Here is a 21,578-nt window from a genome sequence, read left to right as displayed (position 1 = left end):
GCATCCAGGCTCCAGTGAGGCACCCATGCCTGGGTTTCCTGAAGACTGAGTCTCAGGACCTTGGGAAACAACGAGAGAATACCTTTCTCTCTCCAAGGTTGTTCACCACCTGAGCTGTCTGGTGCTGACTCTGGAATGTTGTTGTCTAACTACCAGAATTCCATGTTGGTTTTCCCCATCCTTAAGGGAGTACAATCACTTCCCCAGTTCCCGTCACCTGAGCCCCTTCCTTACATAAGGCCTCCCCCAAAATTCACATCTGCTGAAATCCCCCCCTCTCACATCACCATGTGCACATAGGGACATAGTTAACAGCACACCGTGTCCAATCCCACCATGCTCTGCCAGGGCTGGCTATAGGCAGGGTTTCAGTTAAAAGGGGACAGATCCCTTCTTGCTTACAATTTCTGTGATCCTCTACACATCATCTTGCCTCACATGGTCCCCTTGTCATCTCACCTGTTCTTTGCTTAGGGTATTTAATATTTAGTATTTATTTAGTATTTAGTGTCTATACCCTTAAGCACCTGTTTTACCTATGAAGCCCATTGGTTGGTGTCTAATAGAAAATTTAGAGATGGGAAAATCACAGGAAGTAGTTGAAAACATACATTACCTTCAGATCAGACTCGTAGATAGATGCAAACACAAAGTTTCACAGGTGTCCAAATGAACTAACTTAAAGTTGACTCTGTCTCCAGGATCACATGATTTAATCCATTGTCACATATATGAGTTTATTGGTTCTCACATACATATATAAAGCACATATCAAATACAAGGAAAACAGTTTTCAACTTAATTTTACCACTCTGTATAAATTTGCCCACTCTATAAAATTTTGGATGAAGAAGCTTTGTTTTTTTGCTGACAATTCTCTGTTAGGTTCCCATAGTTTTCCACTGTCAATGCATACACAAAAATCCATAGATTTTGTATTTTCAATGCATATACAAAAACAGGGTGGACCAGGCATAATGAATTCTGAGCATAGCTATTATAAATCCATATGAAAGGAGAAATAACAAAAGATGTCAAGAGATAGTTACCACTGTTGTGGGTTAGATGTCAATATCCCCAAACCCAGGTGAAAAGGTAACAGTAGAGTAGCATCATACTCAGATGTCAAGAATAAATGTTCTAAGTTTTCACAGAAAAGTATGGTTTTCTCTCTTGTACTTGGGCTAGCATATATTATAGAATCTGTATAGGACCTGGGTTGAATAAACAGTAAGATTTCCAGTGTGAATTCATTGCAAATATGGAAGCACATTTCTTAAGTCTGTTTCTGACAATGAATCCTCAATATAAGTAAAAGTAGAAGGTTTAAATCCAATCCAGTGAGGAGTGGATAATGGCTCAAGTAGTAGAGTGCCAGCATGAGCAAGAATTCAGGGCCATTATCAATGCATACATGTGGGACATACATGTATGTATATGTGTGTATGCATACATATAACACATGTATATGCATGTTTGTGTGTATATGTACATACTCAGTGAAGCCATTTCAGAGTAGTTTCAGTATAAGTAATTTCCTAAAAGAATTTTCAGTATTTATATAACATTTTCCATATGTATTTTCACTTAATTTAGGGAGCTACCTTTCTAGAGTTTGTCACGTGTAATCTGAGGGTGTATGTGCTTAGGATGTAAACAGTACAGGGAACAGCTTGTGTCTTAGACTGTCTCCCTTTACTCGTTGCCTCAATTACCCTTTGTGAAAGTCAGGAGAGATTTTGTCAGAAATTGCAGAAAAAAATTGCTTCTAAGATGTTAACTTGGGGTAAAGACCAGTACACCTTTCATATCTTTGATGAAACAAGAAAATGCCTCTAATAGTTTATATGATTCATGTTCTTTTGTTTAACAAAGTGATTATTATGAAAGAAGCTACTGTCCATTCAGCTGCAGGTACCTATTGGTCTGGAAAAGAGGCATATATATGTATTTATCTGAGTGAATGCATTTAGATTGCTATTTAACACTTGTGTGGTTAACTAGGAACCCCTTTTCTCTTTTCTGTGATTCAAAATCTCTTCTCTTTAGGCTGTACTGACAACATTATTCCAGGTGGTAAGTGAGTTAATCATACATACCTACTCTATTTTTGTGAGTCCTGTGGCTGATGGAGTCTGTACAATATAACTGATAAAAGAAGAATCTTGTTAAAGAATTAAATTCCTGACCCTTAGAAACTTCTCTACCTTTAAAGTAAGAAGTTAAAGAATAAATAGCACTCAAGAAGACTTATATACTTGGTTACAAATGCAAACAAAGGCTTCAAGGTAACCTCCAATAGTGCTCTGGCCTCCATCCTACAGCTGGGGCTGGGTTTGCTCTGGGAAAGAAGATCCACATATGACTCCCTTGGGACTCCATTCCTTATGTACTTCTACTGAGTCATGTGTCTGGGAGAAAATGTGTATAATATAATAAATCCCATTGTACAGTGGTGGTTTAGATTGTTAGAGGTTGTTTCTCATCCACTATGATATGGCCTGTCTGATTCTTATTCAGATGTTTTTGTAAATCGTTTTGAATTGAAATTAGTTCATCTATAATTAAAATGACTGGCAAGTATTATTAATAAGGCATTGTCTTATGATGTTGTTAGTTAGTTCAGACTGCCATAAACAACAGAAAGTTTATTTCTCAGCATTTTGGAGGCTGGAAGTTCCATATCAAGATATGACTAGAACTGGTTTCTGGTGAAACCCATCTTCTGTGATGTATGCAGATTACAACTTACAGATTTCACATGACACAACCCTTCTTCTGACTGTGTGTGTGTGGAGGAAGAGAAGGGAGACTGAAAGGTAGGGGGAGGGGAGATGGGAGGAACGGATAAAAAAAGAGAGGAAAGGGGACATGAACTCTGTTTAGAATCCACCATTATCATCCTATTCAACCTTAATAGCCATCTAAAGGGCTCCATCTCCTGATAGGCATGTTGGAGGTTAAGGCTTCAGCATAAGAATTTGGAAACACAAATCAATCCATATCAGATGCAAAAAATTGATATAATTTCTGTTGACCAAGAAAATAATTCAATAAAAAACCTGAGAGGTCTTGCTAGTTAATCGACAACATGGGGCTCTTTCAAATAAGAGATTTAATAGCCATTGTTCAATATATTAAGCCAGATTCAGAGGCTTTTTCTGACCCCCAGGTACTCAAATTCCCATAGTGTTTTCCTTCAGTTTCCAGCTTGGTACACACAGAGTATCTAAGGGAAGTAGGGAAAGGATGGTGTAAGAGCCGGGCTGGCCTGGGTTTGAATTCCAGTTCTGCATTTACACCAGCTGGATAGTTTCTAATTAACTATGTCTCTCTGAGATTATTTCTTTAATTACAATTACCTTCATCCATATATTAGGATGTAGGCTATTCTACTAAACATGTGTATATATGTGTGTGTGTGTGAAATAAATTTTTTTCACAGTGGTCTTTAATTTTTGTTGTAAATTCAAATGAACTATTTGTAAAGTATTAGATAAGCATAATGCTGTTTAAATTAATTTAACTGGTTCCTTTAAAAAAATTTTAATATGGATTGCAGAAAATAAGACTGATCAGATAGCCATGCCTGCAGAACAGTTTCACCCAGAGTTTCACATCTGCTACAAATCTGCCTTAAAAGTTCATGGATTTGATTACCCATTAAAATACCTATCTTTTCCTTATATTTTCATTTTCTTTTTATACATTTTTATATCTCACTACTTAGGGATAATAAAAAGAAAAATATTTAAGTTCATGACTATAGAGTAAAGACATTTAACAATACTTAAGAAGTATAACTGAAAAAAGAGAGAATTTATAATATGACATCAAATGACAGAAGAACACAAAACTTAAAAAATATATAACCCGCTGGGCACCAGTGGCTAAGCCTGTAAAATCCTGGCTACTCAGGAGGCTGAGATCTGAGGATCATGGTTCAAAGCCAGCCTGGGCGGGAAAGTCTATGAGACACTTATCTTCAAGAAACCACCAGAAAACCAAAAGTGGCGCTGTAACTCAAGTGCTATACTCACCTTGAGCTGAAGAGCTGAGAGATAGCACCCAAGCCCAGAGTTTAAGCCCCATGATCCACAAAAAAAAAAAAAAATTACATGACCCTTTGGGAATGCATATATGTTTTGTGTATGTGTGTGTGTGTGTGCATACAGTAGCATGAATGGGAGCAAAATGTTATCAATTTAACTTATACAAACAATGTAGGAGAATGCAGACCAAGAGTGATAATTTCAACAGAAATGTCCTGGGCAGAGCCATGTCAAGCACTGCAAAAGTTTTCTTTTTATCTACCAATGACAACATATGTGCAAGGAGATAGACCAACTTACTCCTGGTAGCTGTTGTGGGCAGAAGTGGCTTACATTCCTGTGCCAGAAATTAGATATATAGTAGTAACTTAGAGGGCAGTTGAGAGAAGAGCATGTCTCTAGATGTTATTTTACTACTGGTGATTACCTACTTCAAATGGTTATTGTAATAATTAGAAGTAACTTATCAATGAATCCATATACACTGAATTGTGGAACATAACTGAGAGTTTAAAATCATTCATTCTATTTCCTTCTAGCACTGTCCTTCCTACTGAAAAATGTGACCCATAATCTAACAGTATCAGCATCATCCAGAGCCTTAGCCATGCAAACTTTACCCCAGCCCACACTTACTGAGTCACAAAACTGTACTTGAATAATTTGGCAAGCTCTGAGCTGGCATGTTCTTTATAGATCTCATAAGGCACCTGCTGGCTACATTACCCTAAACAGTGGCTGGCTACATTACCCTAAACTCATTGTTGAAAACTCAATAGGATAAAATATCTTAAATTTGTAAAGTGCTTCATCACATTATTCAAATGTAGGCTGTGATGAGGAATGACTGTACTCATGAGGTATTAGAACACCAACATTTTGGAGTCACTGAGTTTTAGGGATTTTCAACATTGATAACATCCTTGGTATTATAATGCCATGTGGGGAAAGCGTTCTGTTTCTAGAAAATGTGCTTGAATTGCTACATACTTTTGAGGTCCAGAGATTTCAAGGCCACACAAAACCTACCAGCACAATAACATTCATTGCAGCATTGCTTACCATACTCAAGCTATGGAATCAACCCAGATATTCCTCCATGGACAAATGGATCAAGAAAATGTAGTATATATACACAATGGAATTCTACTCCTCCATCAAAAAGAATGATATTGTGCAATTCATAAAGAAATGGATAGACTTGGAAAAGTTATACATATTAAGTGAAGTAAGCCAGACCCAAAGACACAAGTTGCATGGTTTCCTTCATTTGGGTAACTAGAATGTGCCTATAAATCTACAAGTAAATATAATGGATGGTAAAAAATAAAAACTGGCACTTGTTAAATTATGCAGGTCTCTAGGCATTCATACACCGTGAGACCAAAGGAAGATATTCTTAGGAGAGGAACACAAAGGCACAACAGCTATGTTTATCTGATCATATAAAATAATATTTATTGAAATGAACACCAGCAAATGGAAACAAGATTCTTTCTTTGTTGCTGTTTTCCTTTTATATTCCTTTTGTCTCATTTATTCATTTATCTGCCTTTGGGAGGGTAAGCAGGGCACAGAAATGGTGGGACAAAGACTGAACAAATACAAAAGTGATCCTCACTATGTTGAAAATGCACTACACAGCTCATGGATGGGGACAGGAGGGAAAAACTGGGAGAGAGCAAGGGAAGGGATGACATTGTACAAAAAGAAATGTCCCCTTTATCTGACTTATATAACTGTAATACCTCTATATCATCTTTGTAATAACAATAAAAATGCATAAAAAGAAAGATGATCATATATCATGAAATGAAAAATATCATATACAAAAGCAAAAAGAAAATTCATAGAACCACCCTTCTAAACTGAGACTTTTCAGTGTATTTTAATCTTCATTATTTGTTTATAGAACCTAAGTACTTCATCATCTTGTAGTCCTAATGATATTATTGTTTAATTTTTATGGTGTAATATATAGATTTTTTTACATCAAATAAATATGAACATTATTCTGAAACAGATAACTAGAAAAATGGAATTTTTCATCAATGGAGAAATTGATAAATGGAATGATAATAACATTAAGGAATCAATCCAAATTAAAACAGATGTATATAATGTAGTATAAATGTCAAATTCTATATCACTGTTAAACTATAGGTTAAATACCTCTTGTCTGAATTGCTGGACACTAAAGTACTTCAGATTTTTTTTTATTAAAAAATATTTATGTAGACTTTACTTTTACCGTGTGAATGTTCAGAATAGGGTTGTAGAGTCTGTACAACAAATGAGGAAAATCACTTTCTCCCAGATTTTTGTTTTCTTATCGAAGAACTAGAAATATATATATGATTTTATCCTCCAGTGTTGTCAAGTGATAATATGCAATATTGGAAAGATGAACAGTGTGTATGGAAACTGACATACCATCTGGCATTGTGAGAGAGGAGTATATATGAATACGTGTGTGAAAGCATTTATTATTAAAATATTTGGCAAAAAAGAGCTGAGTTTGGGTCCTAATGGCTCTGTCCAACTCAGCCCCCCAGCCTTTGATTTACATGAGGTGGCTGGAGCTCATGAAAAACAGACCTTGTCCACTGTATGGCCAGTCAGGTAGCAGGTTCACAGTAATGATGCACATCTGATACACTAGGGTTTTAGAAGCAGAGCAGTAGCCAAGATGTTCTAGCCAAGATGCTCGTAGAGAAAGGAGAGCTCTAAACTGTAGATCTTTCTGGGTCTTGGACATCCTACCTTTACTCTCCTGCCTGAAATCACAAGGGATGGTCACATAGAAAGAGATCTTGTTTGCACCTTTACAGACAGGTGTGATGACTCCCTGTGATCTCCGGACTGATGTATTCAGAAAACTACTTCTAGGTTTGTAATAAACATCTCATCATTTCCCCTCAGGGACTTCCAGTTAATTGTGGATAAACAACTTGATCAAAGAAAATGACAATAACTAGCATATGTGCTGTACTGTAAATAGATTTAGGTGTGCTATGTTCATACTTTAAAAACATAAACATGTATTTAAAAATAAATGTTGACCTATATTTATATCTAACATATACAAAAAGACAAAGATGATAATTAAAATAATATTTGTTTTTTTTTTGCCAGTCCTAGGGCTTGAACTCAGGGCCTGAGTGCTGTCCCTGGTCTGTTTTTGCTCAAGGCTAGCGCTCTACCACTTGAGCTACAGATCCACTTCTGGCTTTTTCTGTGTGTGTGGTACTAAGGAATCAAACCCAGGGCTTCGTGCATGCTAGGCAAGCACTCTACCACTAAGACACATTCCCAGCCCATTTTTGTTCTTTTCTATATATTCTGTATCTTCTTCAGTGAGCAAAAATTGACTATATCATTATAAAAATAGAATAACATAAACATTTATATCATTTGACCCTAACATTCACCCCCAGAGATTAATAATAAACACAAGTATTACAGATGAGAGAAATGCAGAAAATAAATATGTAGCTCACACTCAGGAATTCAAGTGCAGTGAAATTTAATGATACATGTAGAGCTGGACAAATCGTAAATGGCAAAATCAGGGGCAGAGCAAATGAAAGAAATTGAATAGTGCTTGAATAAAGCACAACTTCAGATATCCTTTAAAGGTATGTCAGACCACAAATACTAGCCTCCTGAACATAATATACCCATTATAGAGATCTGATGATGGCGAGGGGATATACACTTGTATATCATGTATATAGAAATGTATACTCGAAAATGTTGGTGATTACAGGTGGCAGATGAAAGAGTCTGGTAAATACAAAAATATGAGAAAGTTTGTGCTGATATTATTGGAGAGTTCAGCTGTTTAAATCCATCTGAACACATCCTTGATTATTACAAATGCTGAGAATCTGTGTGTATTCTGAGATTTTTTTTAGTTATACAGCTCTGTAAGGCCGGTTGATGTCATCATATTAGGAATGCTTTGTCATACAGACCTGACCACTGGTGGGGAAATGGAGTGTGCTGTGAGGGTTAGTCTGAGCTGTCCTATTGGTACGTAAGATATATATCTATATGTCACTTAATCCTGGCAAAGCATGAACAATATTGACTTATTCCACCTGCCTTCAAACTATGCTCCTAAGATCCCAGTCTCCAGAGTAGATAGGATTACAGGTGTAAGCCACCAGCACTTGGTTTAACAATATGGGTTTGTAAATGTTGAATAAGAGGTAGGACATTTTTTTGCTTAGTGAGTAAGATGATTAGTATCTAGTCTTGGTAAGACCCTAGAGGCTCTGTTGTTAAGTATGGATGCATTCTCAATAGCAGGACTATATCTGTGACCAGCAGACATCCCAGGTTGAAACTCAATGCAAAAGTGGTCTGAGATACTGCCAATTGAGTTTAGAACATTACTCAGAGAGCCACTATGCTTTAACATCCTATTCCTAGCTGTTTTTAGTTCTTATATTCTCACACAGGTAAACTATTGAAATCATTGAAGTATTGGCATCATTGGAAACATCTCTTATCTTCTTAATGCTATTCTAAAACATGTAAAACATATTTGTTATTGTTTTTCCAGACCCCCTGGTTGTGGAATACAAGGCACTGCTGGTACAACTATCCCTACCAGGTAAGTAGACCTCTGGGTCATACATACTGATCTTCCTTACGTCAAGTTCATGGTTTCTGACAGCTCTCACTTACATTTTATCCCCACCCCACTGATTGATTCTGGACATGATTTACTGAGCAAAATAGTTTGTATGTTCCTATTGTATTCAAAATCAAAGCCCAATTGCTTTCTCCAATGGTGTAAACTTAGAAGGTCCACTTTCTGTAGATTAGGATTTAATCAGATCAAGGGAAGTGTGATTCTTCTTTGCCTGGGTTGCTCTGCTTCTTATTACAGAGCAGAGTGACAATGTGATGACAGCACAAGCTCCAGCTGCAAGTAGGAACAACAAGCAGGAGCAGCCATTCGGAGTTCATCTCACTTCGTAACTCCCGGCAGCCTTTAAATATGTAAATCAAGCACCATTTTCTTCCGTGCAGAAAAAAAAATGAGTCTATATGATTACATATAGATGGTTTCTAATTAAAATTCTATATCCCAGAAATGATCCTTAAATCATTTTCCATGCCTGCCTACTGACATACCTTTGCATCAATCCATGAATTCAATCATATTAATATGTGTTGTTGTAGTTGCCAAATAAGTTTGCATTTGAATGTCAGTGGTAGAGTCTGTCTAAGAATTCCGAGCTAGGAAATTCCTAGATTAACTGGGAGATGTATTATGAGAAAATGCAACTTTTTTTATGTTGGCAAAATAATGAGACATACATTAGAGCAAGCAATTTGTTTGAGTTTGGGGTTGTCCTTTAGGTGTGCAGATGGTTAATGGGCAGCAGCACATCTCTGTCACAGAGTGACAACCTGGGTAAGGACTAGCTTTAGATTCTCCTTGGGAAAATTCTTGGCTATAGGCACATTGCCCTGGAACTCAAGTTGACATTTCCATCCCCTTCAAGCAGTTTGTTTAGATTGAAAAATGCAAATAAGTCACAGGATCTGGCTAGAGAAAGTTTAGTGCACAAACTACCTGTTATAGACTGAGGCAGGGCAGAAATGCTCACATACCATCATTGTAATTCTCAGAATTCAGTTATAATTCTCAGGCCCAACTTCTCTTTTGGTATCTTAAATACTTGGAATGTTGTCATTTAAGGCTCTCCTTGTACTCTATAATAGTATACTGAGTAGATAATACACATACACACACACCCGATTTCTATTTATAAAAGGATTTTAAAGACTGCTACAACCTTAATTGGAATGTTAGCCTAGCAGCTGCTATAAGACCTCATAGCTAGCTATGAAGTAAGTTCTACAACATGGAAGACACTGAAACAAACCACTTGAAATGGGATAGCTATTCTCCTTAACTACCATGCAGTCAAAAATAATTTTTACATTCTTGGCTGGAGCTGAGCAATTACTTATTTGAGAAAACAAGTTGCTATGACTATGACAAAAAATGTAGCAGCAGACTGATTTAAAAACAGCACTATAGACTCAACACAAAAGGTTGAGGGTCTAGCAGATATCACTATTCTTAAAAATAAAAAATAACTGTGGAAGGAAAGATGTGGAGAAGAATTCTAATCAAGAATTAACTTCCACTGATGAGGCAACATGGCCTAACATTGAATAATTCAGCATAAGCCTCCCAACATCGAGAATAAATCCATGTTCGCTTGATCACTTGGGAACAATGGTCATCCTTGGCAAACACATATATTCAAAAATCTTAACAGTGTTCTCTTTGCATGTGTATGGAAGGATTAAACACTAAGCATGTAGTTGCTACCTTTATAATTACAGTGCTTTGTATATAATTATGTCTAGTAGATTGCAGTTCAAAGCCAAGTTCAAATTTCCAGAGTACTTTGAAAGATTGAGCATGCTTATAAGACATATTTATTATGCCTTTAGCATATATATTACACAAGTAATTGAGATTTTTCAGATAAAAAATAGTAGTGCACTTGAAGTTTGTTACGGGCATACTCCTCCTTGCATTTGTTATATTTTTCCATGTGTATGTTTTAAGATGAAAATAATATAAGGCTGCACTCAATTGACCTGGCCTCATATAGCTTGTTACAAGGAATGGATGTTAGACATGAGAACCCTGACGCTCAGGTCACGAGGCCTCACTTACTCTGAGATAGGGACTTGGCCTCCTAACCTGAATTAACTGACAGCAATTTCCTGTCAACTCTATAATTTAGACCTGGAATGAGAGTACTAATTTCTTAGAGTTTTCATGAGAATAAAGAAGTTAGCATGTGAGTAAGCTTCATGAGCTGCTGAGTAGTCCATGAATATGGAAATTAGAGTACAGTGCTCTCTTGTGAACTCTACAGTTTCTCGATGTGATCTAACTTGTACTTAAGAACCTTCTAGGGCTTTTTCCTAGTTGATGATACTGAGAGAAAGAAACTCTCACTAAAATTGAAATTTGACCTTGGCTGAAAAGATGCTGAAATCAGGATCCTATTTTGTACGCTATTCTGTTCACATCTGCCAAAATATCATTGTGAACACCTTCAAGCTTTAAATGGGAAGTTGGTAAGAAACATATTCTCTCCATGGTGACACTATGCTTAACTTAAAAAAAGAAAAGATGCCTTTCTAAGTCACATCAAACTGCCATAACAAAATTCTACAGAAAGAGATTGTGTTCCCTTGTTAATCTCAAAACCTTCCAAAGGCCCCACCTCCAACCTCCATCAAATGGGATACTAGGCCTCAACAAATACACCCATACAGAGGGACATGAATTCAGCCATAGTCATGCTCATTAGCACTTAGAGTTTAGACCTGCTTGTTATTGGTATAAACTTACCATCCCTAGAAACACTGGGGAAGCCGAAGGAAGAGGTCAGACAAGGAGAATTTTAGAAAAAGGAGCCTTTACCTTGAAAATATCAATTCATAAAAGGGATGTGGGTGTGGCTTCTGTAGGAGAGCACCTGTCTAGTAAGAATTGAGTTCAATACCCAGTACTACAAAAAAAATCCTGTAATGTATTTTGTTGTTAAAAACTCTGAGGTGGACAATTTCTTTCCTTGATACCTGTGTTTAAGTAACTAAGCAAATGCTTCGCTTCTTAGGATGGGCACTCATGCATATGACACCAGTCACATTTACTATATATAGTATTAACTTGTGAGGAGAGGTATGTTCATGGTTGCCATCAGTTGTAAAGGTTTTTCATGGTAAACTAAAACATTCTATTCTAATCACAGCTCATCAAAAATGTTTCTGGAAAACGTCTTTAGTAGATGTATGTGCAAAATAAATATTTCTGACTTTACTAACTCTGTAAGCTCTCCCTCCCCTAAGTCTCTGAGGCCATTAAAGCATGATCTCCCCTACCCCAGTCCATTTTACAGGTAAGTAAACTAAAGCCCAGTTTTATACCCAAGCTATGGAGCTGGTTCTTCACCTCACATATCCTTCCTGGGTGCCCAGTCTGGTATCTCTTGGAAGCCTTTCTGTCCCTCTGATCATTTTATAAATAGTTTTAAGTCCTTGTATATGTCCTAATAACAAACAATGCTTTCTGATTACTGAAGAACTTGAAACTATGCCTCAGTGGCCCATCTGGGACTTCAGTTTCTGTCACTTACCTTCCTTATCCCAGTACATCCAACTCTGATAGATACTCCAGTATTATTCATACTATATATGCATTAGGTATATTTTTCAAGTTGCCTAAGGAATTCTGCAGTAACTTGTGTGAAAGAAACAAATACTATTGTGAAATTGAATAAGGAATTGGAACCCAGAACTATTCACCCTGGTTAATGCATTTTGGGTTTGAGATGAAAAGAAAAATAAGTCATTGAGCTATGGATTAGAGGTAACCTTGAGAGCCCCCCTATCCACAAAGAGAATAGGACAGGTACTTCATTGTGTAGCATGAGACCATGTTACCTTTTAGCCCTGAGCTTGATCTGTTTGGGATACAAGTTGGGTTCCCTATTAACTATCCATTTTTCCTTCTTTCCTTTCATCCTCAGCCACTGACAACTGACCTTCACTACTATTACATCTTGGAGCTGTCATTTTATTGGTCTTTAATGTTTTCCCAATTCACGGATATCAAAAGGAAGGTAAGAGTGGCTATGTCATAAAGGCTTGCAAACCTATCTTTAGCAGCAGGTGAGTAAAGTCTCTAAGATACTCACTTCTCTTCAGGCAGTGCCTGGTTGAGCACTGCTTTCTGCTTTGTTAGAGAATACTTACTATGTTTGTGAGACTTTATATTTTACTACTCTTTCCCTTCACTCTTTCCCTCAAACTCAATGTTCTGTTCTCTATGCAAAAACAAGAGACCTAATAAATCCAGACAGCAGTCATTTTCTCAGTCTGCCTTTCAAGTCCCTACGTTCTCCAAATTAAATAAGAAAGGTGGTTTTGTGACTGCTGTGAGTAAATGCTCCGTGTTGCAGACATGCAGAATGAATTCCTCCATGAAAGTATTATCAAGTGTTAAAATGTATCTCAGAAATGCAGTCTTCCTAAAGGAGTTGTTGTCTGGTTTCACCACTCCCTGTCCTGTACTACAATGGCTTTTACTGAAAGTACTCATGATGCCCTGAGTGTTAGGCTGTTCTTTCTGTTTCCATTCTACCAGTCTCTGGGAAGAATTACCCTGGGGTTATTCACTGCTTGCTTTTTATTCAACACCATTTTCTCAATATTCCCACACTGGGATCAAACCTTCAAAGTTGCTTCACTGGCCTCCATCTTAATGCCTGAGGTGCTATATATTTTGGTGTACCAGGGCTCCTGACACAAGTTACAGGATGATAAATCCCTGGATGATGGAGCTTACTTATACCTTACCACACTTCCAACCATGTATAATTCATGTGCCAATAAATCTCAAATGTTTCTCTTCTGACTTGGATTTTTTGGAGGGTTCACACTTCCACATTTCTAGTCATAAGGAATAGTATTGTGTTCTTTCTTTGGTTGTTGTATTATTTAAACTTCGTAACAACTCCAATTCTAATTAGAAATTTGCTAACATTTATTTTATAACTAAGGAAACTGAATCTTACATGCAAAATGTTCCCAACTGAATATATGATCAGCCCATTTTGTTCTTTCTCCAATAATCCTTCTAACAACAGTCAGGGAAGCTGGGGTGTTTCCCACTTCCTTAATGTCATCAGCACCTTTAGTCTGAGTCTTCTCTGCATTCACCCAGCCTTATTATAATAGCTTCCTAATGGTCTGTGTACTGATCATCACTCTTATCTGCCTGCTAAAGAATGTTTCTAAAGTCTTCAAGAAAAACCCAAACTACCTCAAGTAATATTCAGTACTGTCGATAGCATCTCTTCTTCAGGTCTGTTACCCTCGTCCAACACCCACAAGTGCTAACTAGAAGTATCTTCTCACTTTTGTCCAAAAATACTCATTTTTCTTATGCATCTTTGTTCTATGCAAAACCTGCCTGTAGCTAGACTATGTTCTTATTTCTCCCTTGTCAACAAACCAGACTTACCCTTAAAGTAACCTCTTCTTTGAAACTGTGTTTTATCCCCTCAAAGGGTGTTACTACAAGCCTCGCTGTGTTTAGCTCAAGAGAGCATCTTACACTTACCATATTGTGTCTTTACAGTATGGCAACCTGCCCCTCCCCTTTCTCTAGTTGTGGAGGAAATGGAGAAATGTCTTCGTTTACTTAGGCTATAATAAGAAATTATTATAGACTGAGTCAGTAACAAACAACAGAAATCCATTTCTGATATTCTAAATCATGGTGCTAAGATTCAGAGTCTCTAAGATGTCACCTCCTTTCTCGACCTTCTCATGGTGGAAGGGACACGTGTCTCTCTGGAGACCTCCTTTATAACACACAAATTCTATTCAGGCAGGCAAAAGGTATTACTTCGGAGCTGAGGAGTCCAACAGGAATACAAACATTTAGTCTATAGCAGCAGGATATGTTCCTCTTTGCCCCCCTCTTGACTATCAACACACCCAGCTGTGGTAGTGATTGGTGTGCTTAGGTGTGAATGAATACATGGTCTCAATTCCTTTGTAGACAGGACTGTACATGATGGTAGAGCACAGTACTGTAATATATCATTCTTGGTTGAATCACTAATCTGCTAAATTGCAAATTTGTATCCAAGTGGCAGCTGAAAATCACATAGAAATTTAGAAGCCTACAACCTGAGTCCCCCTTCCTAAGAATGCTCTTCCTCTTTCTAGTAGTAGTGGCCTGCATAGACTGGCAAAATCAAGTCTCTCCTGACATTTATGCCTGCCAGGCCATAGTATATGCTCTCAATCTTCAAAACAAAATGGACAGTCTCGGTCAGATCTAGCAAAGGCCGAATGGATGACCCTGCAGTAACCCACAGTTCATCATTTCCCTTATAGATTGCACCAAACACACTGGGGCAGCTTCTAGAAGCATTTAGAGACTCTTCAGCAAAGACATCCCAAATAGATCTCTGCTGTAGTATAAGCAACAGATCTTACAAGCTGATATTGTATGTGCCATGTTCCATAATAGGCCCATTTTTATGTTTTATACTCTTTTGGAGGATTCCATTTATCCTGGAGGAGTCCATTTATCCATTTATATATAATACTTATAGAACAAAACAAGAGGAGTAGAACATTCTTTCTCTTTCTTCATCCTGAGAAAATGGATACCAGGAAGTCTGTGTGAGTTCTCCAGGCCAGGAATGTGGGAATGAATTAGAGCTTGTGTTTGCCAGACAAAGGTCGCCGTGACTCATACACAGGTGTGCTACACACACTTCCTGCCTACCTCTGCCTCTAACGCACTGTTGACATGACAGTTCTTTCTCGTTTCATTGGCTCATCTTGATTAAGAATTAGGAGTGCCGTCCAGAGACAAGGAGATTAATTAAGGTAGGAAGTTCTCATCCTTCGTTTCCAGAAACTTAGCCTTTATTTCCAGAAGTTTAGCCCTAGCAAGATATTGCTGTTCAAAAAGGCACCAAAGCCCCTCCACTCGCTTGAGCTTTCTCCTTGTACTTGTAACCCACCTTTCAGTGAGCCAGTGGAGCTCCGCGAGTCTTCATTGCTATAAAGCCTATGACAGTGATCTCGGTATTTTCCTAAATGAATTGCATTCAAAAGTTGAAATATATTGTTTTGTGTGATTTTAGCATATTTGCAATCAGCAAGGAAAACTTACAAAGGATCAACTTAGCTTGAGACTTGGAGGACTATACCCTATATATCTTAGGACTGTCTATATGTATTGTCAATGTTTGGAAGTTAATTTGACTTTTTTTCAAGTCAACTCTGATGACTCCTTTCAGATGTCCAACACTTCTCTTTTGGGAAAGTACTTTTTGTATTTTGCTAGCACAGCCAGCTTATTGTGCTTTCTTGCACAGATTATGTGGCCACTGCCAGACTTGCTTTTTAGTTATCCTAGCTTGTAATAAGGAAGGCCTTTCCCTTGAGCCACCTCATTATAGCATTCTGGCTCTTGCTCTCCCCTCCTCCCAGAGGACCCTTGACGGTGCTGTCCTCATTACAGTCCCACCTGGAGGACCTGCTCTTCTCACCACCAGCCACAATTTATGGAACATTCCAGTTACCAGATATACCCGCTACCTTCTATTCTGGAGCTATGAACTAAAGCTTCTAAAAACAACCTTTCTTCTCAATCATGAAATGATCAAGATGTTTGAAAATCACCATCAGCCATGCAATGTGGAAAGCAACCTGTGCAGACAGGCTGTTGATGAGCCCGTGGAAAGAAGGGTCATTAAATGCTTCTTTGGCTCCCGGATTCAATGACTATAACCTGGAATAACCATTTTCAAACAGGGGCCAAGATTTATAAGCACTAAATCCAAGCTCATATATCAAACTCTCAAGTGAGGTTTAAACATCAATTTTATGGATGGTTTCACGAATCTTTTTCACTTACCTTCATATTCACAAACCCTTTTACTTTTTCACTGTTGAAGAATTTCTGTTTTCACCAAGAAGCTATAGTTTGCCATGAGAGAGATGTTACCTTCTCTGTGTGTTGACAGAGCACATTGCCTCTTAATTGTTTCCAGAGTTGGTCCTTATTTGATTAGTGAAGAGAAATATTATTAATCTTACTAGAACAGAAGGACTAGCCAATATGTATATATTGGACTTATAATAAATTTTACAAAATATGTAAAATGTTTTTTAGAATTTCTCCTAATTATTCTTTGCCTTCCCCCTTCATCTCGTCTTCCTCTTTTTTTAATTAAAAAATAATTAAGATATCATCTTAAACCAAGCATATTCTTAGTACTCAACACTTTTGGCAACAGCTTTTTTTTCCCCCAAGGCTTTCTGTCTTTTACAACTCTGTTCTTTGGCACATGTTGGTGATGAACATTTCTCCTGTGCATTTTCATTTTCCAAGGGAAGCTCATAAATACTGCTGTGTTGAGCTCAGAACAGCTTGCTTACGTCCAAACCTTGTGTCCCTTTAACCATGCTGCTGTCTGGCTCTAAGGCCTGGGCCCTCAGCCCAGGGTTGGGCCCAGCTTATATCCAGGGAAGCATCCTTGGCAGAGGCCCAGGGCCTGCTGATGGAATCAATTTGTTCCTCTCTTGGTTTTAACCTGAGAAGAAAAAAAATGTTCCATCATGTATGGTTTCTTTTACCTCAGAGGGGAAAGGAAGCAAGATGGTTCTGTATAGCAAGAATCCTGTGGACAGGATTACTCTTATGCTTACTCTCTGGTAACTTTTTGTAGAGCATAGCCAGCATCTACTACTTTGAGTAGTTAGCCCCTTTTGGAGCCCAGCCTGGTGCACATCTTGCCTTTAGGGCTTTATCTTTAGTGCTTTAATCTTCTTATGAGGTCACAGGAATGGCACAGAGTGAAGTGAAGGAACTATACAGCCTATGCAGTACCTGGCACCCAATCACCAAAATTTGGTTGAATAAAAGTAAAAACTAACACACTTGAGTGTTATGTGGTGTGGTGGTGGTGGTGGTGGTGGTGGTAGTGGTGTGTGTGTGTGCGTGCGTGTGCATGTGTGTGTGCATGTCCCATTTGGAACTTGAATTCAGGGCCTAGGTGCTGTCCCTTAGCTTTTTCACTCATGATAGGATTGTGCGGCTTGAACAACAACTCTCCTTCTGGCTTTTTGGAGGTTAATTAGATATAAGAGTTTCATGGACTTTCTTGCCTGAGCTGGCTTTGACCCACTATCCTCAGATCATTTAGTGTCCTTACTAAGGAAACTCAAGGACTGAACTAATTAAGTTAGCTCCTCTTCATAATCATTCCAGCTACCTGGGAGGCAGCGATCAGGAGGAGCAAGATTTAAGGCCAGCAAATAGTGAGACCCTCATCTCCACAAATATACCTGTTGTAAATGGTTCATATCTGTAGTCCCAGGTATATGGCAGTCATAGGGAAGAATATTATGGTGTGACGCTAACCCTGCATGATAAAAAGTTAGACTCTAGTCTTTTTTTTATTGTGAAAATACTGTACAGAGGGGTTACAATTACATGGGCAAGATAATGAGTACATTTCTTATCAAGCATTGTAGCCTCCTCCTTTGTTTCCCCTTCCCATCCCTTCCCAGCCTCCCGAGTGCACATTGCAAATGTTCTGTATGTGAAGAAATAGGGGAGTAGGCACTATACCACAGGACATATTAGTGGCTCAAGAAAAATCACACATTTGTAGTTCTTTGTCCAGTGAATGCAAACAGTTACTTTTTAAAAAATGTTATTTCATGTTATTGTAAAGGTGATGTACAGAGGGGTGACAGCTACATAAGTAAGATAATGAGTACATTTCTTGTTGAACATTGTTACCCCCTGCCTTGTTTTTCTCCTAACTTTCCTTCCCTTTTCCCCCGAATCCTCCCTCCCCAAATTGTAAAGTTCATTTCCAACATGGTGTCTTGTGAGTATCCCTGTTGCATTGGTTCACCCTTTGTCCTTTGTCTCGCTATTTTGTGATTCCCCTTCTGTTCCCCAAATCACATAAACATATACACAAGACACAGGGTACCAAAATCAACAAACAATGACAATAGGAGATAAACCAAAAGGAGAAAAAAAGGTGAAAGAAAAGAGAAATAACTTCACACAGCACATTAAAACAAAAACAAAATTAGAAAACAAAAAATCCTCGTTCCATATCTTGGTGTTCATTTCAATTAGCATCATTTTACATGGTCATATGTACCTAGCTAATGAGCTATTGTGATCCTCTGCTAGGACTATCCTAGACATATACTAATTACAAGTTGCTTTTTCTCTATGGACCCCTACTTTGACTTGGAGGAAGGGCTGGAAAACTATGCGATCCCGCCTTGTGACTTTGGTAGGTTAACCCAGTGAACCAGTATTTTCCAAATGACCGGAACATTATGTTATAAAATCATGGGTGAAAGATGCGTTCCAGGAGCAAGCCACACCGTGGACTGCTGTAACAGAATAGGAAGTGATCTGATGTGATTCTAGATCCCACAGTGCACTCACCTTTGAGAATATCTAACTTATCACATTTTGTGTACGGAAAAGAAGTAACATAACTACTCAGAAAGCAATTATTTAGCTATTAATATGCTTTTCCAACTATGTATTTGTGTGATGGTGCATTCTTGTCCAGTGCTTTGTTGTTGAAACAACACCTGACAACAGATTAAATGTATAACTAGTGGTAGCAATCCAACTTTATTTTTTCACATTCATAGGTTTTGAAATTAGGGCCCTGTGCTTGCTTTAGCCAAGCACTTTAGCTCTTCCTGTTTTATTCTTTTTCAGATTGGATCTAGCTTTTTGCCCATGGACAGTGATCCTTCTACTTAGATCTCCCACATAGCTGGCATTACAAGTATGACCTTTACTGTACCCAATACATTTGTCAAAATGGATTTTCACTACATTTTGCCCATACTGGTCTCAAACCATTATCCTCCTGATTTCTTCCACCCACATGGATTACAAATAGGATTGCACCTGTGATTACAGGTACAAGAAAACATGCCTGGTCTTTAGTATTCAATTCTTTTTTTTTCTTTTTCTTTTTTTTTTTTTTTGTTGTTGTTGTGGGGTTTGGACTCTGGGCTTGGGCACTGTCCTTGTGCTCTTCAACTCAAGGCGAGCGCTCTACCGCTTGAGCCACCGCATGCACCACTTCCAAGTATTCAATTCTTTTGTATTAAGCCAGACATCAAAGACATTCACAATAACATGAAACAGTGCCATTTCCACTGTCATTTTGGAAAACATAGTTGCTCTTCATAAAAAATATTTGTTGAGCCAGGCACTGGTGGTTCACGCCTGTAATCCTAGCTACCCAGGAGGCTGAGATCTGAGGATCATGGCTCAAAGCCAGCCCGGTCAAGAAAAGTCCATGAAACTCTTATGTCCAATTAACCACCAGAAAACCAGAAGTGGTGCTGTGGCTCAAATGGTAGAGTGCTTGCATTGAGCTGAAGAGCTCAGGGATAGCACCCAGATCCTGAGTTCAAGCCCCAGGACTGACCCCACCCCAAAAATTGTTGATATAGTGAAATTTGTTCTTTAACATAATATTTTCATTTCTCAGTATAACCATTGAATGTAGTATATACTGATAGAAAAAAATCCACATAAGCACTTTTTGGCACCTTCAATGATTTTGAAGAATAAAGGGATCCCGAGACCCAAATGTGTGAGAACTGCAAGTTAGATTAGCACTCTTCTCTACAAACACAACTCTGAGGCACTGCCTCAGACCTCAACTTGGAAAGCTAATCCACACCAAGGTGACATCTGTCCACTAGGAGAGAGGCAGAGAAGGATACAGAACTTCCTCTGTAACCTCATGGCTAGTGCTTGTCAACACAGGCCGTGCATCATTCACAGATGCCAGAGCATGTTAATAAGCCACCATCTGTGATAGAATGCATCTCACTCCAGTGCTGTGGGTGGGGAGTGGAGAAAGGGATTGCCTGCAATTTGTGGGGTTAAATCTAAGGCTGCCCTAATGACTGGCTTACTCTAGCAATCCACCATCATGTGCCTTTTCAAAAACACAACTCTCAGAAGCATCTGACGATCTCAGTCATATGATCACTCCCAGGGCCGTCCTGCAGCTGTCACATGCCTAGCTGCTTGCTGACGTTTGTAGCACAGGAGGGTCATGTAGCTTTGAAGCAATGTAACATGGCAGAGCACTTAGTCATTGATATAGGTCCAGGGCTCTCTGGTCCTTCAATTTAGGGATATCCTGTTCTCTGAGGTGCCTCTGGTCTTTGGGATATTCTATCTTAAATTGGAAAGTTCAGCTTCTTCTGAGAAAGCTTGGCCTATCCCTGTAACTATCTCCCTGAAAGCAGAAATTCCTGGAGTTTTTCTCTTCATTAATTCCAACAAGTCCATTCTTCTTCTTTCCTTCAGCCTCCTATGACCAGGGAGCCCTCCTAGCTCAAAGCCATGGTTGGTTTCTGTATGCTTTCCAAATGTTCTCTCTGAGTCCTCCTCATAGTGCCTTCCCTCATGTCCTTGTTTCTAAGAGGCCAACTAAGGTGGTTGAGAACCTGAGCTTACAGCCACAGCCTGCGCACAGATCTTACTATAGCCTGTGGCCAGGGTATTTATACAACACCTCTGTAGCCTCGGTCTCCATACATCAGTGACAGATGGAGTCTTTGGCACATGAAAATCAGTAGGCAAATTAGAAAGGGCAATGGGGAGGAGTTTGCCAGGCAGTCAAGAATGATTGAGAGCATTTAAGCCAGTAAAACCTGCATGACTAGAGGTCTGCAGGAAGACAAGGGGTAACTTCTAGTGAAATCTACATCTAGCCTTCTGGTGTTTGAGGAGGGACAATAAAGCTGATGGAGATAATGATCTCTCCTGAAGTCTTCCTGACAGCTCATATCACCATCCCAACCTGGCTGACCTAGTTAAGATTTTCTTGATCTTCTATCTAAAGCACAAAAATTGAGTTCTGA

The 21,578-nt window shown here is 38.5% G+C and overlaps 1 protein-coding gene across 2 annotated transcripts in view; it reads left to right on the top strand.

The window, feature by feature from the left end:
• Cers6 (ceramide synthase 6) overlaps positions 1-21,578 on the top strand; it is a 288,857-nt gene that overhangs the window by 202,061 nt on the left and 65,218 nt on the right. For both annotated transcript variants that reach the window (XM_070021551.1, XM_070021561.1), the window contains exons 5-6: positions 8,623-8,673; positions 12,635-12,727. In XM_070021551.1, the coding sequence (XP_069877652.1) occupies positions 8,623-8,673; positions 12,635-12,727 (144 nt within the window). The remainder of the gene's footprint in view (positions 1-8,622; positions 8,674-12,634; positions 12,728-21,578) is intronic.

This window comes from Dipodomys merriami, unplaced genomic scaffold, assembly GCF_024711535.1.
Source record: "Dipodomys merriami isolate MVZ:Mamm:240054 unplaced genomic scaffold, mDipMer1.0.p SCAF_1, whole genome shotgun sequence".
Classification (NCBI taxonomy): Eukaryota; Metazoa; Chordata; class Mammalia; order Rodentia; family Heteromyidae; genus Dipodomys; species Dipodomys merriami.
The sequence above is the reverse complement of the archived record's forward strand: the minus strand, read 5'-3'. Positions and strand labels throughout refer to the sequence as shown.